This window comes from Pongo abelii, chromosome 13 (assembly GCF_028885655.2).
Source record: "Pongo abelii isolate AG06213 chromosome 13, NHGRI_mPonAbe1-v2.0_pri, whole genome shotgun sequence".
Classification (NCBI taxonomy): domain Eukaryota; kingdom Metazoa; phylum Chordata; class Mammalia; order Primates; family Hominidae; genus Pongo; species Pongo abelii.
The window spans coordinates 60,933,361-60,949,956 of record NC_071998.2 but is presented as its reverse complement, the minus strand read 5'-3'; the positions used below and the strand labels follow the sequence as shown (position 1 = coordinate 60,949,956).

Below are 16,596 nucleotides of genomic sequence, written 5' to 3'. Positions count from 1 at the left end.
TCCCAGCACTTTGGGAGGCTGAGGCAGGCGGATCACCTGAGGTCGGGAGTTCAAGACCAGCCTGACCAACATGGAGAAACCCCATCTCTACTAAAAATACAAAATTAGCCGGGCATGGTGATGCATGCCTTTAATCCCAGCTACTCAGGAGACTGAGGCAGGAGAATTGCTTGAACCCAGGAGGCAGAGGTTGGGGTGAGCCAAGATCGCACCACTCCATTCCAGCCTGGGCAACAACAGTGAAACTTCATCTCAAAAAAAAAAAAAAAAGATTAAAGGAACCAGTCTAGTTATAGAAACAAACATAGGTAACCTTGACTCTAGGACTTTTTATTTCTTTTATAGCCCCTATATTAAACCCCTATCAGTTAGGTCCATGACCTAAGTGATCATACATTTAAATGGTTAGTTTGTTAAACACACCCAGCATTCTGGGAGAAAATGGAGAAAACAGTCCATTATTGTTTTAGTCAAGTCTTACATTTCAGCCCATCTCAGAGCCCATAGGAGAGTTAAGGTTTGACAAGAATAGTTGCTTAGCCCTGTTCCAACAGGCCTCCCTCCCCTGGTTCCATGCCCTGCAGCCATCCTTCTTCACTCTTAGGGCTCTCACCATGTACCTTTTCTATTTCCCTGAAGAGACTCTTCCTCCTGTACCTTCTCTGCTTTCCTCTCATCTCCTTGGGCTACTCACTTTCTGTGTCCAGTTTACTGCCTACGTCCAGGCAACCAGGTTCTGATTCTGGACCAATGCTGAGTGCAGTGGCTCCTGCCTGTGAAAATCCCAGCACTTTGGGAGGCTGAGGCAGGTGATCGATCACTTGAGATCAGGAGTTTGAGACCAGCCTAGGCAACATGGCGAAACCCTGTCTCTACAAAAAGTACAAAAATTCGCTGGGTGTTGTGGTGCATGCCTGTGGTTCCAGCTACTCAGGAGGCTACAGTGGAGGATTGCCTGAGCCCCGGGAGGTCAAGACTACAGTGAACTATGATCGTGCCACTGCATGCCAGCCTGGGTGACAGAGTGAGACCCTGTCTCAGGAAAAAATAAAAAATAAATAAATACTAAATAACAGGAGGCAGGATCTCCCTATGTTGTCCAGGCTGTCTGTAGTGCTGGGGCACAGTCATAGCTCACTGCACCCTCAAACTCCAGGGCTCAAGCCATCCTTCCACCTCAGCCTCTTGAGTAGCTGGGGCTATAGGGACACATGGCTTTTTAGGTCCTGACTCTTCTGTTACGTGTTTTTGGTGCATCAGCTCTGCCTCTCACCTACAAATTTTCTCTATAGTGTTGGATCCTGGGGCTGAAGGTCAGGGGTGGGATGTGGACAGAGAGGACCCCACAGCACAGGCCATGGCAAGGAGATACTTCACAGCACTCAGACCAGTGACTACAGTTAGGTCAAAACAGCAACTTCATCTCTGTCAGTACCAACCTTGTACACACTGGGCTCCAGAGAGAAAGGGAGAAGGAGAAATAAATCTACCCTGCCTCTTATTACTCTCCTAGCACTAGAGAGCTAGTGAGACCCAATACCTAAACTATGTTAAGCAAAACATCTCGTGCTACAGAAATGCATGATCTATCCTCCTCTGGACTTCAATGAACAAGTATTTTAGACACTTGACAAAGTTTATTGGCCAAGTGCAGTGGCTCATGCCTGTAATACCAGCACTTTGGGAGGCCGAGGCGGGAGGATTGCTTGAGCCCAAGAGTTCAAGACCAGCCTGAGTGATATAGTGGACCCCAGCTCTATAAAAAATGTTTCAAAAAATTAGCTGGGCATGGTGGTGCTCACCTATAGTCCCAGATACTTGGGAGTCTGAAGCAGGAGGATCACTTGAGCCCAGGAGGTCGAGGTTGCAGTGAGCCATGTTTGCACCACTGCCTTCCAGCCTGGGTGACAGAGTGAAATCTTGTCTCAAACATAAATAAAGAAATAAATATAACAGATTGCATTGTAAAAAAAATTTAACTACAGTACTTGCAAAATCAAACTCCATAGGCTAGATAGTGAAAAAGTAATTGCAAGTCTATGAGACACACAAACTTGTAAGTAATTTTGTTTCTTGGACTATGTTTATATGACAAAATGAAGTGAAAGAGGGAAAAGCTGTATTTTCCTTCTGAATTAGCTGTGTCAGCTGACTGCATGGCATTGAGTTTGCCAGATACAGAATAGCTCAATGTACAAGTCTTCTGGGAATACACCTGGGGATGGTGGCAGAGTGTGCCTGGCCCCTGAGATGCATTGGGTTGGTTATGGGGCAGCAGGAGGGAGCAAAAAAAAAAAAAAAAAAAAGACAAGCAGGGCTCTTGAGGGCAGGCTGGGACCTTTGGCTGGGTGAAGGGAAGCTGAAAGATAAAAGCAGAGTTGGGGTGGGGGGTCCTGAGAGAGGCAGAAATGTGCCCCAAGGCAGGGGAGTCACACCTCCATGCTCCTGGCCAGCAGGAGAGGAGGTTTTTAAGAAGTCTATAGGTCTCCCAGAGATCCACATGCCTCTTGTATTATATAACCTGCTTCTGGCATTGAAGTGCATGTGCTTCCCTAATAGAAGTGTTGCTGTCATTAAAACCTCACCACCACCCCCACAGACTGCAGGGACCCAGCCTAATTCCCACATTCACTGTGAAGCATATTCTGTAGCCATGGTCTTCCTGCAGCAAGTGCCTTAAGAATCAGCAGTCAAATGATTTACTTTGCATATTGGAAGGATTGGAAAAAGTAACTTTAATCCTCTCCAGCAAAGTTGTGCATGAGTCTCATTTAAATTCACCAAAAGCTTTGTCTTTGGACATTTAAAAGAGAAAGTTTGAGCTCAAATTGTAACTTGGCTTTGGTTTTTCCTTTCCAAGTTAATTTGAGCAAGTGAAAAATAAGGTATGATTTTATTTTTAATATGTGGCCTCTGTCTTAAATGGCCAGGCAGACTGAGTGACAATTGAAATCAAGTTCATAAACGTCATTGACCCATTTGTTGACACCTGGCAGGTATTAGGTTGGCCACATAGAAATGGAAACAGGAATATGAGACAAACCATGCCCCTAAGAATTTCCAGGGTTCACACCTGTGATCCCAGCACTTTGGGAGGCTGAGACATGAGAAGCACTTGAGCCCAGGAGTTCAAGACAAGCCTGGGCAACACAGCAAGCCCCTGTCTCTACAAAAAATTTAAAAAACAGCTAGCATGGTAGCATCCACCTATAGTCCCAGCTACTAGAGAGGCTGAGCCAGGAGGATCGCTTGAGTCTGGGAGGTTGAGGCTGCAGTGAGCCATGATCACACCATTGCACTTCAGCCTAAGTAACAGAGTGAGACCTTGTCTGAAACAAACTAACAAAAGGCAGGGCATGGTGGCTCATGCCTGTAATCCCAGCATTTTGGGAGGCCAAGGCAGGAGGATCACTTGAGCCCAGGAGTTTGAGACCAGCCTGGGCAACAAAGTGAGACACCCCCCCATCTCTAAAAAAGTTAATTTAATTTAATTCAAAAAAAAAAAGAATTTCCAATGGGAGGATAGAGAGTTCTAGCAATAACTGTAATATAAGGCATCTGTGATCAGCTAACCAGAGAGGGAGAGACAGAGAGAGGAGTAGAAGAATTGACTTATTGACAGATACTCCAATGTTTACAACAAATTGTTTTATGCAATCTTGGTTAAATTCTTAATTTTTGCTTTTCCTTTATGAATGAAAAGATTGGATTAGATTAGATCAATCCTGGATACCTCAGTAACTGGGCCATATTAGTTCCTTTAGAGACACAACATTCTAAAAAGATTATCATGAATAACAACAAAAATTATTGTATAAATGCAAAATAAAAATAACCCCCATCCATGGAATACTCATTTTACATGTGTATTGCAATAAAAATAGCTAGATTCTAAAATTTCATTGCAAAATTCTGGGTAAAATCCTCAAAATGCAACATTCTCATTTTGTGGGGGACCCTGAGAAGCCAACAACTGGATGCTTAGTCAGGTCATTACACCCTGCCCCAAGCTACAGCTAGGCCATGGTGGACTTGGCCCCACTCTACTTCAATAAGAACTGTTCCATTTTAGTGCCTTTTTATCAGGACTGTGCATTCCATTTCATTGAGGAAAAGGGTATTGATAGCTAAAACAATAAAAAATCACTGGATTAGATAATCTCTAAAGCCTCTTCTAGCTCAAAAAGATTTGAATTCTGTGATTCTGTCACAGCATCAATGTCATTCTCTCCTCCCCAACCCCTCTCAACACCTGTAACCTGTCTTCCATTGAAGGTACCAAGGTCAGGCACAGCTGTGATCCCCTTTATCCTTGCTCTCTAAAGCCCCAGCAGAGGAACCAGGCCGAGTGACTCTCATTCTCTCTTCCTCGCGCAGGGTGGAGAACATGTCTATGCGGCTGGAGGAAGTCAACGAGAGAGAGCACTCCATGAAGGCTTCACTCCAGACCGTGGACATCCGGCTGGCGCAGCTGGAAGACCTTATCGGGCGCATGGCCACGGCCCTGGAGCGCCTGACAGGTCTGGAGCGGGCCGAGTCCAACAAAATCCGCTCAAGGACCTCGTCAGACTGCACGGACGCAGCCTACATTGTCCGTCAGAGCAGCTTCAACAGCCAGGAAGGGAACACCTTCAAGCTCCAAGAGAGTATAGACCCTGCAGGTGAGGAGACCATGTCCCCAACTTCTCCAACCTTAATGCCCCGTATGCGAAGCCATTCTTTCTATTCAGTCAATATGAAAGACAAAGGTGGTATAGAAAAGTTGGAAAGTATATTTAAAGAAAGGTCCCTGAGCCTACACCGGGCTACTAGTTCCCACTCTGTAGCAAAAGAACTCAAAGCTCCTTCAGCCCCTGCCAACACCTTGGCCATTGTTCCTGATTCCAGAAGACCATCATCGTGTATAGACATCTATGTCTCTGCTATGGATGAGCTCCACTGTGATATAGACCCTCTGGACAATTCCGTGAACATCCTTGGGCTGGGCGAGCCAAGCTTTTCAACTCCAGTACCTTCCACAGCCCCTTCAAGTAGTGCCTATGCAACACTTGCACCCACAGACAGACCTCCAAGCCGGAGCATTGATTTCGAGGACATCACCTCCATGGACACTAGATCTTTTTCTTCAGACTATACCCACCTCCCAGAATGCCAAAACCCCTGGGACTCAGAGCCTCCGATGTACCACACCATTGAGCGTTCCAAAAGCAGCCGCTACCTAGCCACCACACCCTTTCTTCTAGAAGAGGCTCCCATCGTGAAATCTCATAGCTTTATGTTTTCCCCCTCAAGGAGCTATTATGCCAACTTTGGGGTGCCTGTGAAAACAGCAGAATACACAAGTATTACAGACTGTATTGACACAAGGTGTGTCAATGCCCCTCAAGCAATTGCGGACAGAGCTGCCTTCCCTGGAGGTCTTGGAGACAAAGTGGAGGACTTAACTTGCTGCCACCCAGAGCGAGAAGCAGAACTGAGTCACCCCAGCTCTGACAGTGAGGAGAATGAGGCCAAAGGCCGCAGAGCCACCATTGCAATATCCTCCCAGGAGGGTGATAACTCAGACAGAACCCTGTCCAACAACATCACTGTTCCCAAGATAGAGCGCGCCAACAGCTACTCGGCAGAGGAGCCAAGCGTGCCATATGCACATACCAGGAAGAGCTTCTCCATCAGTGACAAACTTGACAGGCAGCGGAACACAGCAAGCCTGCGAAATCCCTTCCAGAGAAGCAAGTCCTCCAAGCCGGAGGGCCGAGGGGACAGCCTGTCCATGAGGAGACTGTCCAGAACATCGGCTTTCCAAAGCTTTGAAAGCAAGCACAACTAATCCTTCTTAATATCCGTCACAGGAGGCTCAAGAATCCAGCCCTAAAATTCTCTCCCACTCCAGTTTTTCCCCTTTCCTTGAATCATACCTGCTTTATTCTTAGCTGAGCAAAACAAGCAATGCTTTGAGAGGTGTTAACTCAAAGGTGACTTCTGGGCCACAGATCAAGAAAGCATTTGATCTGACCCAGTGCCAGACACAGGGGATTTAAGGCATGTTCACACTTGCTGGGCAGGGAGGGGAAAGAGAGGGAGAAGGAAGGGTTAGAGATAAATGTGTGTCCGCAGTCACAGCAGAAAGCCATGACAGCAGGGGAAACAAGGGGCTTCGAGCACGCTCCATGCCAGGAGGCATCTGTTGATTTCTGACCATTATCAAGAGTTGTAGGATGCAGGGCTAAATTGCAAAATAAAATAAAATAGCCAGCGTACACAATGAGATATTCTAAACTTCCATTCTGTTTTCTTTTCACATTGGCTCCATCACTGGTGACTGATGAAGAGCATCCTCTTTATTCAGTATAAGCCGGCAGCAAGCAGTTCTACCTAACGTCCCACATCCTTCTCATGCCAACACTTCTGTAATTGATCATTATAAAGAAAAAACAAGGTAACAGTCATAGTTCACCTGTCTCTTATCTATTCACTTCTGGTGCCACAACTGTTTATCCTTTTTTGAAGAAAATAAGGGAACAGAAATGCCTTTTTGTATTGCAATCGAAATGAAAGAAGAGTTGATGTTAAAAAAACAAAAGTCAAGTGATTTATTATATACAGTGGGCGTTCAAGTCTAGTCGAGCAAGCTCAGGATGAATGTAATTAAATAATTTTATATTTTTTAATTTATTTTGTATCTCACCTGTCATCAATGAATTCATTCACTGAATATGTAATATTGAACTTAAAAAAAAAAAAGAACAGTGGACAGAACTAGCCTGAAATTGCCATGTGGGATGTTCTGTTCTCACCGTTCATGTTGTGTGTTGTGCTGCTGTGTGACCGTCATCATTTGCATGGCTCCACCACATCCTCCTGAACACCTCCAAGACGTAACTGCCAATTTTTCACACCACTCATCACATGACCATTTTGTATATGAATATATGGTTATATGTGGATATTTTCATACCTAGAGTTTTGCCATCTAATCTGAGCTCAGCATAAATTTAATTGGAGTTTTTCAAGGGCTGGTATCTTTTCTATGGAAATGTTCCAAAGTACTTTTTAAGGAAGTTTCAAAACTATAAATAACCTTAGATTTGACTGGGAGTTTGGTATCAACCCAAAGCCATCAGTTGCAAGCATACCATGAATATTTTTCTTATAGACAGAGCTATAAAAAAAGATACAGTAGACCAAAATAGAAAGAAAATAAACCATATAAAGAGTTCTATAGTATATGCCACTTATACACATGTATATGCATTTATGCAGAGACACATATTTATATATAAAATAAATGGACATAAAGAACTTTCTTAAGAGGCTTGGACTTTTCTATCACCTTGAAGTATAATCAAGATTTTTTTTTAATATACAAGAAGTTCCATTGAAAGAGTTCATTATATTATTAGACCAAATGTTGAAATTATGATTTTTTAAAATTCCTATGACTTTTCCTCATATCAATCTAGAGTTGTCAAAATGACTCACTGCTCGCCTTCTGCCCTTTTTTGTCTGAAATCACTCACTATCAGGACACCTTATTATTCTGACTTTTCCTAAACAAAGTTTTTACACCAAGTACAATCTGAATAGACATGCAACTTTAAACCAGCTAGTGTTACAGACTCTAAAGTAGAGGCATAATCTTCTGGATCAGAATCTGGATTGGAAGTGGGATAAAGAAATCTTGACCTCAAATCTTTGGATTCCTATTTGGCTCATTAATGTTTAAAAAAGAATAAAGCCTTTAAGGAAAATGATCTATTGTTCCTGGCCTGAGATACTACCTGGTTCTTTTGTTTAATTATAATTGAAAACACCAAGTTTTACTTCATTTTGTGAAATCAAGTAAATACATGGCCTTTAAATATAAGAAAAAAACAAAATAAAAACTCTTCTGAATAAGCATTTCAGGTATAAAAAGTGTGATGTGGTCACATATGTAAAGAATTAAACAATTCCTTTTTCACTCCTTGGCATTTAGGTGCATTGGTAACAAACATCCAGACTCCCTTATTTACAGCTGTTCTAGAAACACTTAACATTTTATTGGGCCCCACACTGGCTATTTCCCTCTCAGCAAACATGCACTGGGTCTGAGAATAAATCAGTCATCCTTAAACTTCCTTGAGTCATGAATCCCTATGAGGATCTGATGATAACTCTAGGCTCTCTCTCCAGAAAGAAAAAAAAATGTACATAATGCAAAGTTGGAATATAACTTGAAAGGGTTCATGAGCCCCTGGTTCTATATTGATTATGAGGAAAAGGAACCATGTTTGCTCATAGTTAATGCAGTTGTAATAGGCACTTTACATTTGAGACCATCTCTCTGTGATTCTCAGGAAGGCCAAATCTCAGCACCAGAGTTTGAACAAAGATTTTGTTATTTTCGTTCTTTAAATTAGATGTTGCCAATTTAATGCACTTACATCCTAACATGTTGATGATTTTAAGTATCAAGCACAATCACAATGCTGAAGGCTCCCTGAAGGGTCTATAGAGGAATCCAAGAAGGAGGTGAAAACATTATTCATTGACATCAAACACCTCCAAGGCCTCATTCTGGGCCAGATTGGAAGTGAGGGAAAGAAATTTTCAGCGCAAGTGTTTCCATTCATCATGATTTCAGAGAGAAAAGTATAGGAACTGGGAAACGAAATACTCAACAGTCCTGATCTTGCAATTACCCGATTCTTCTGTTGTGCATGAAAATTAAGTTCTAACGTCTGTGAAACATGTGAAATATATAAGCCAAACTTCAATGACTGTAGACACAAACTGTGTAACTTCCATGAGCCATTTCCTTCCCGTGCACATGTATGTGTGTTATTTTTCAGTCCATTTCCTTCCATTTCCGGGTTCTCCGTGCACAGATGTGGCATTGATTCTGTGGCCTTGTGCAGTCAGCTTATGCTCAGCCCATTGATTCCACCACATCCCTGATCGAGGGGACGTTAATTACCTGTCTTTGTGAATTAAGCAGTTCATGAGCAGCAAGTTACTGAGGACCGTAAATAAAGTCATAGAGAGCTCAAGGAAGTAATAACTTCGGTTTAATCATCTGCTTCAAAGGTGCCAATTTTTATATACTACTATATGTAACGATTTGTTCTAAATTGCTTGTTCCTTTTGAAAAAAAATTTAAGGATGTTTTATGAAAATGACCATGGAGGTCTCCTGCTTAACCAATATACTTTATATTTATAGTTAGAGGGCCCCTCCTTGATAGATTTGAATGAGGAGCTGGAAAGCTTGGGTACAATTTTCATGACTAGTTTGTATTATCTCTGCAAGCCAAAAGGTGTATTGGCAGTCAGAATACAGCACTTTACAGAACTGGATTTTTTAAATGTATAAGTTTCCAGGTCTAGGATATTATTTAGCACTTTGAAAGTTCCCCTTTCAAAATATATATATAAGAATAATCAAATGAGAAAAATGTACTCATAAAAACACAAAATGTGTTTCTTCTGAATGTTTCAAATGTATTCTAAAATATGGTTTCTATAGATAATATTATGGTAGATAACTGGATAGTACTTTTCTTTTTTACTTTCTGAGTCTGTACAGTCTAATCTTCCTGAATGTTTGGGCTGTTTAGTTTCTTTAAAGATGATAAATATTATCCAGTCATCCATCATGCTCTATCTATAGGCTATACCATTCATATGTTGGGCAATGCTGTATTATAAAACACATGTAAACATGTATGTAACCCATGTTTAACCCAGCATAGTTGCAGCATGTGGTTGTATTAATGAACGTTACAGGAGAGCTTTATAATCATTTATAAATCTGTAACATTCAATAAAGAAGCACATGTTGCAATGATTAATTATGTTCCCAATTCCATGTTATTTAGCATCTTTGTGAACTGGGCATTTTTGTTCCTGATCTGCTTGATGCTTTTCATGTTCCTGTAGACCACTGTAAAATATGTGTGTAAGCTGATGTATATCCTCTAATGAGTCCTGCGAGCTGTGGTAGGCAAGTTGTGATTTTGTGAAAGATGAACTGGCATGTTATGCAAAAGACTATATGACAAATGAACTTAAAATGATATTTTAAACTCCAGTTGAATTAGCTGTTTACATCTGCCAACCCCATGCAGAAGCAGTGTACAGTATTTTATAAATATGTTCATTTAGTAACACTATGTTGTTTCTAGATAAAGTGATACTAGTGTGTAGGTGGTTATATATTTGGCCTAGATATTGCATTATAACTCACTATCCTTTAACAATAACAATGTGACTTAAATGAAGTAATCTCTCTCCAAACCTGGTCTTAATTTTGTGTCGACAAAATGCATGCACTGCTTTATGCATTTCTTTTGACTTTTCTAAGGCACTTAACATTTTACTATTGCCTGCTGTGACGCTTAAGCCAGTTAGGAATTCACTCAAACAGTTGGGCTTCTTACTATGGGGATTATGTTCAGTTTTGAGAAATTAAAAACAAAAAAAAAGTAACCAAGGGATTTTTAAATCTTTTTTTTTTAAGCACTGAACAAATAATATGAAATAAAGTATTAACTGCAGGTTGTATAGCCATGGGACCCAGAGGTGGCAAGCCAACACCTCTTGGGTCTGCCAAGGTCTAGGTGTTGTGCATCTGTGATATATGCAAGACACATTTCTGATTCTTCAGAGCTACTGAGTGCAAATTGCTAAGCCAGAGATGAGAGTGAAAAGTCCATTTGTGATAGTGCAGAAGTGCGCAGATCGCTGTGAATGTGTGATCCAATGATATGACAAGAGACCTCCCTCCTTGTCTTGTGGCTTCTTCACCTTGGGGGTGAGCCTAGCCTGGGGGTGGGAGGCGTGTGTTTGGGTGTCTGATGAAGCACTGGGTGGTTCTAAAGAGTTTACTCTTTTAGAAAATCACCATTACTAGAAGCCATTCAATATCTGTTAAAGAGAGGAGCCAATTTGCACAGTTTTGAAAATGACTGCTCCTAAAATGAGTAGAGAAAACTTTCCTGTCAGCCTGCATTGACCTAAGCTTTCTCTTCTTTTTACAAGTTGGATATTCTGTGTCTCAGATTGGAGTCAACCAAAAGAAAGGCTGGTTCCAATTAAGGAAAAGCAATTTTTTTCTTTTCTTTAATTCCTCTCAGAAGGTAGTTGTGTCACCTTTTCTCTGATGATTTCCTTGCACTCATCACTGCTAATGAAAGCAACATGTGACTGTTTCTACAGGTCATCTAAAAGAGGATTTTGGTGACCAGGTAATCCAGATGGCAATAAGAATGAGGTGAATTTTCCCTTCCTTACCTTACCTAGTCTACCGGCCTCCTTAAACCTGCAGGCCCTTGTGCACTTGCACAATGTTTGTGTGCAGGAAACTGAAAAGACATGTGTATGGCTAGAAGTCCATAGGCTTTGTAAAGAGTGTCAGTGCCAATCAGGACCCACGCCTTCCTCTGGAGGAGACAGGTGGCTGAGGCCTATGGGGCAAAGGGGGAAATTCAGCCTCGTGCCTGGATGTGCGTCTTTCTTTCTCCCCTCTACTTGCTTCTCTTCTTAGTCCAAGACTAGCTGCTTTTTCACCAGACCAACAGACCCTTGCCCCCATTACGTTTATACCTTGTTGACCCTGGCACAGTAAGCTGAAACAGCAGCCACTTGGAAAAAGGCAAACATTTAGACTTTGTCCCAGGCCTGATCTTCCCACCAACTTAGCCTCCTCCTGCGTCTACCCCGGCTGGTGTTCACAGTGACCTCATCCAATTTTTGCCTCTCTAAATCTCAAGAGCCCTACACATCTTCACCGCAGCTTCCCACACATCATTAAAACCAGCCATCTGCACGTAGATTGAGAGGCTGCAAATTCAAACACATGGAGGGGCCAGATCCAGAAAACACAAATGTGTGAACTGGACTGGTGAAAGTCAACAGAAGTAGGGTTTGTAAGTAAGGCATGACAGAATACACATCCCACCACAAAGACATTCAAATTCAGCTTTCCAAACACTGTCCTAGCCAAACAAACATGTCTGCCACCAGCATTCAGTCCCAAAGGCAATAGTTTGGGACCTCTGATTTAGAGCCAACAGGATCAGATTCTTGATTGTGACTTGTTGAGTGTACACACAAAATACACTGAGAACTGAGAGGGGGGAAAAGAAACTTGTCTTATTCAGAGTTACTCTTGTTCTGAATGATATATGCATGTATATTTGTTAGCCACATAATTCTAAACTTGAATACAGAGTCTGTGTGAGAGAGATTCAGAAGAAGAGTACCATAGCATAGTATGAAGACTTACCTGCTTCCTGTCACTACTGCATCTGACCTGAGTTTATATTGCTGCTACCGCTGTGTAAAAACAGTACGTGCAGTATACTGTACTCATAGCCATTTCATAATATAGGACCTAGACTCTCATTTGTAAACGTTCTAACCCTAGTTTATAATGGGGGAAATTATTCAGATATCATTTTTAAATGAATTCCTACAAATACAATGGTTTTGAAATTGGGTTTGCTAAATATATATACATCTTTTCCTTCTTTGTGTATGGATAGACCACGGTATGCATATCTATTGACACTACAAATATATATAAATCCTTAGAAGAATTGTTCTTTTTCAAAGGTCTATTATTGGATTCACAATGCACTTTGAGCTTGATTGTTTAGATATATAATTCAGAGCAGAAGTTGGCAGATACCACAGGAAAAACTTTCTGAAATTTCTGTAACAAATGTTTTGCAATAAAAAAAAAAAAAAACTCAGTAATTTAAAACATGACTTGGACTTCCTTGTGCACTTATTTGCCGCCATCTAATCTTCACCATCCTCATCCTAAGAACTTTTGGAGTAGAGATAATTGCCTAGGGCTCCACAAATTACTTGTTCCAGTGAGCGGAAGTTGCAAACTGGTAGCCTGTGGGTCATATCTAACCAGCAGGAAAAGGGTATTATTGGCCAGCAATTTTTTTTTTAATTTGGAACATTTAAAAATTGAGGCTTGGCACAGTGGCTTACTCCTGTAATCCCTGCACTTTGGGAGGCCAAGGTGGGAGAATCCCTTGAGATAAGGAGTTCGAGACCAGCCTGGCCAACACGGTGAAACCCCGTCTTTATTAAAAATACAAAAATTAGCCGGGTATGATGGCACATGCCTGTAGTCCCAGCTACTCTGAAGGCTGAGATGGGAGGATTGCTTGAGCCCAGGAGGTCGAGGCTGCAGTGAGCCAAGATGGCACCACTGCACTCCAGCCTGCCTAGGCAACAGGTCGAGACTCTGACTCATAAATAAATAAATAAATAAATAAATAAATAAATGCAGATTTCACATCTAATTCCAGATTTCTAGCTTCTTTTAAAAAATCTGAAGATCTGATAATATGAGACCTGTGTTTTCATATGACAATAATCAGCTGAATCATGGCATCTTGGGTGCTCTTTTAGAAGGAGCCTGTACTCTCTAATATACCACAGTCCCCACCATTCTCAAGTTCCCTTTACTCAGAGCATTACCTGGATGGCCCCTATATGTACTAGGAGGATGAAATTCAGCCCGTAACAGTGGATTTGTGAGTGGAAATGTAGTGGTCTTTTACAACTTTAATTTCTTTTAAGGTAAAGGAATCAGAATACAAGAATCAACTGGAAACAACATATGTGTTGGTCAACAGGAGAAAATAACTGATTATGATACATGATTAAAAATTAAATTTTGTATATTGACATAGATGTCATTGCTATATTATTAAGTCTATTTAAAAAAGAGTACAGAGAAGCATATATGGTCTGTCTCAGTCCATTTGGGCTGCTATAACAAAATACCTTAGACTGGGTAATTAATTTATAGAGAAACTTATTGCTTACAGTTCTGGAGGCTGGGAAGGCCAAGATCAAGGCACCAGCAGACTTGGTGTCTGGTAAGGGCTTGCTCTCTGCTTCACAGATGGCACCTTGCTGCAGCCTCACATGGGAGAAGGGGCAAGGGAGCTTACTTGAGCCTCTTTTAAAAGGACACTAATCCCAGTCGTGATGATGAAGCCTTCATAACTTAATCACTTCCCAAAGATCCCTAATACTATCACACTATTCGTTTCGAATGTGAATTTTAAGGTGACACAAACATTCAGACCATAGCGTGTTCTAATATCAATTTTTGTAAAAATTAAACCAGGCATATAGATTATGGATATATTTGTATATGAATAGTAAAAGTCCAAAAGGATATCACAGAAGAGAATAAAATTTTTGCAACAGAACTTTTTTTTCCCAAAAATTCAAATGCTGTGTAAGGGCAACCTAAAGTGACCTAAGTAAAGTTAATGCAAGTATCACTAGACATCAACCAGGAGGATTTTCTTTGCTTTCTTTCTCCTCAGAAACCTGTTGTAGGTATTGTGACAATAATCATAAGCCTTATAATGGCAGGTCATCTTCTCCAAGGTATGGTAAAGCTGGAATAAAAGAAAATAAAAATGGTAGCAATGGTTTAACTGTTAATGTTGGGAAATTATAATTTTAGGCATAAACATAATCAATGCCTTTTGAGCAGCTACTTTGTTCCTCTAGAAGAACTGAAAATTTTATTAAAAAAGCAAGACAGTCATGACTAAAAAGATAATTACATGTTTCAGTTATTTAATTAGAGCTGTTGAAAAAATGGGGATGAGCAGCCTAAGTTTAGCTCATCAACACTAAAACTATTCAAGTAGAAGCAAAATAGCCACCAGAAAGGCAGCGTATGGATGGTTTCCCACATTTGGGTTGGAAATTGGACTAAAAAATCTGCTCTGAGACTCTGTGTAGAACAGACTCAAAATCTTCTCAGAATAAAAGGAAAGAATGAACATTTGTAGCCTAGAAGGACCTGAAGGAATCGGGCAAGACTAAACAAACCAGGAGGTAGAGTCTGGCATTTCCAAGGCTGGAGTCCCAGGCAAAAACAAAGGTGTAGCCGCAAGAATAATTGAGGCAGGCCAGGCACGGTGGCTCACACCTGTAATCTCAGCACTTTGGGAGGCCAAGGCGGGCAGATCACCTGCGGTCAGGAGTTCGAGACCAGCCTGACCAACATGGAGAAACCCTGTCTCTACTAAAAATACAAAATTAGCCAGGCATGGTGATGCATGCCTGTAATCCCAGCTACTCGGGAGGCTGAGGCAGGAGAATTGCTTGAACCCGGGAGGTGGAGGTTACGGTGAGCCGAGATTGCGCCATCACACTCCTGCCTGGGCAACAAGAGCAAAACTCCACCTCAAAAAAAAAAAAAAAAAAAAAAAGAATAATTGAGACAAATGCCTGGGCTCCAGTTGGAAACCAACCTAACCAGAGCAGAGGATTCACATTGGAGATTTGCCAGAAAGTATGGCAATCCCTTATATTCATTTAATCTCAACACATTTATGAGATTGCCGTTAATATTCCCATGTCCCAGATGGGAAAAAATGGGGTTCATTATTTTATTTTATTTTATTATTCTGAGACAGAGTCTCACTTTTTTGCCCAGGCTGGAGTGCAGTGGCATAATCTCAGCTCACTGCAACCTCTGCCTCCCAGGTTCAAGCAATTCTCCTGCCTCAGCCTCCCTAGTAGCTGAGACTACAGGCACACACAAGGCCTGGCTAATTTTTGTATTTTTAGTAGAGTTGAGATTTCACCATGTTGGCCAGGCTAGTCTTGAACTCCTGACCTCAAGTGATCTGCCCGCCTCGGCCTTCCAAAGTGCTGGATTACAGACCTGAGCCACCGCACCCAGCCCCATCATTTTATACATCAGTGGTTTGAACGTTATTCTGTGATGAAAAGAAAGCGACTGAAAAATTCTGGTCCAAAATGTGGGCTGTAACATTATGGCATGGCAAGGGAGAGGGTAGGTACAGTGAGACTAATTGCAGGATTTCAGGCTCCACGTGACAAAACCTTATAGATGAAAAGATACTTTGGAGAAATTTCACAACTCAAGTCAGGAAATATTTCTTGGATATCCACAATTTGAAAAACACTTGACTAAGTGCTAGTACCTTCTGTGTGAAATGTCAGCCTCTTACTCAATTTCCTGAACAATTAGTCATATTTCATAGAGGACTATTTTTCAGTGTATGAGCATGACTTGAAATGCCTCCTTGCTGGCAGTCATTTTGTGCAATATGGAAGAGCTCTATACCTTTGGCTACACCCTTAGAGAAGGAGGCATTGACCCAAGAACACCAATCAGAGTTTTTTCTTTGAGGATTTGGAATAGAGTTGAGAGAGCTGAGCAATTCCGGGTATTGAAACCATAACTTATAGTCTCAGGAATTGTCAGCAATCATGTTTCTACGTACTGGCTGACTTGCAGAAGAAGTCAGTCTGCCAAAAAAGACAGAAATGAATAAAGCCACAGAGACAGGGGCAGATATAGGAAACGAAGTTTCTAGGCTCTTCCTGGAACATGGCTATCATCTCACCTTTGATGTCTAAAGCCATATCAGTAACTTTAAAATAAATTATCTCTTTAGTAGGCTGAATAATGGCCCCCAAAGATGTCCATGTCCTAATCCTCAAAAATCTGTGAATGTTACCTTATATGGCAAAAGGGATTGTGCGCCAATGTGATTAAGAATCTGGAGATGGGTAGATGATCCTGGAT

The 16,596-nt window shown here is 41.4% G+C and overlaps 1 protein-coding gene across 11 annotated transcripts in view; it reads left to right on the top strand.

Annotated features, from left to right (window-relative positions):
• The window catches only part of TRPM3 (transient receptor potential cation channel subfamily M member 3), a 585,468-nt gene extending 572,714 nt beyond the window's left edge, over positions 1-12,754 (top strand). For 7 of the 11 annotated variants that reach the window (XM_024252051.3, XM_024252058.3, XM_024252049.3 and 4 more), the window contains one exon: positions 4,378-12,754. In XM_024252051.3, coding sequence (XP_024107819.3) covers positions 4,378-5,830 — 1,453 coding nt within the window. In that variant the 3' untranslated portion in view covers positions 5,831-12,754. The remainder of the gene's footprint in view (positions 1-4,377) is intronic. The other 4 variants (XM_054520037.2, XM_054520036.2, XM_054520038.2 and 1 more) reach the window with 1 other exon arrangement.
• Positions 12,755-16,596: the final 3,842 nt, after the last annotated feature.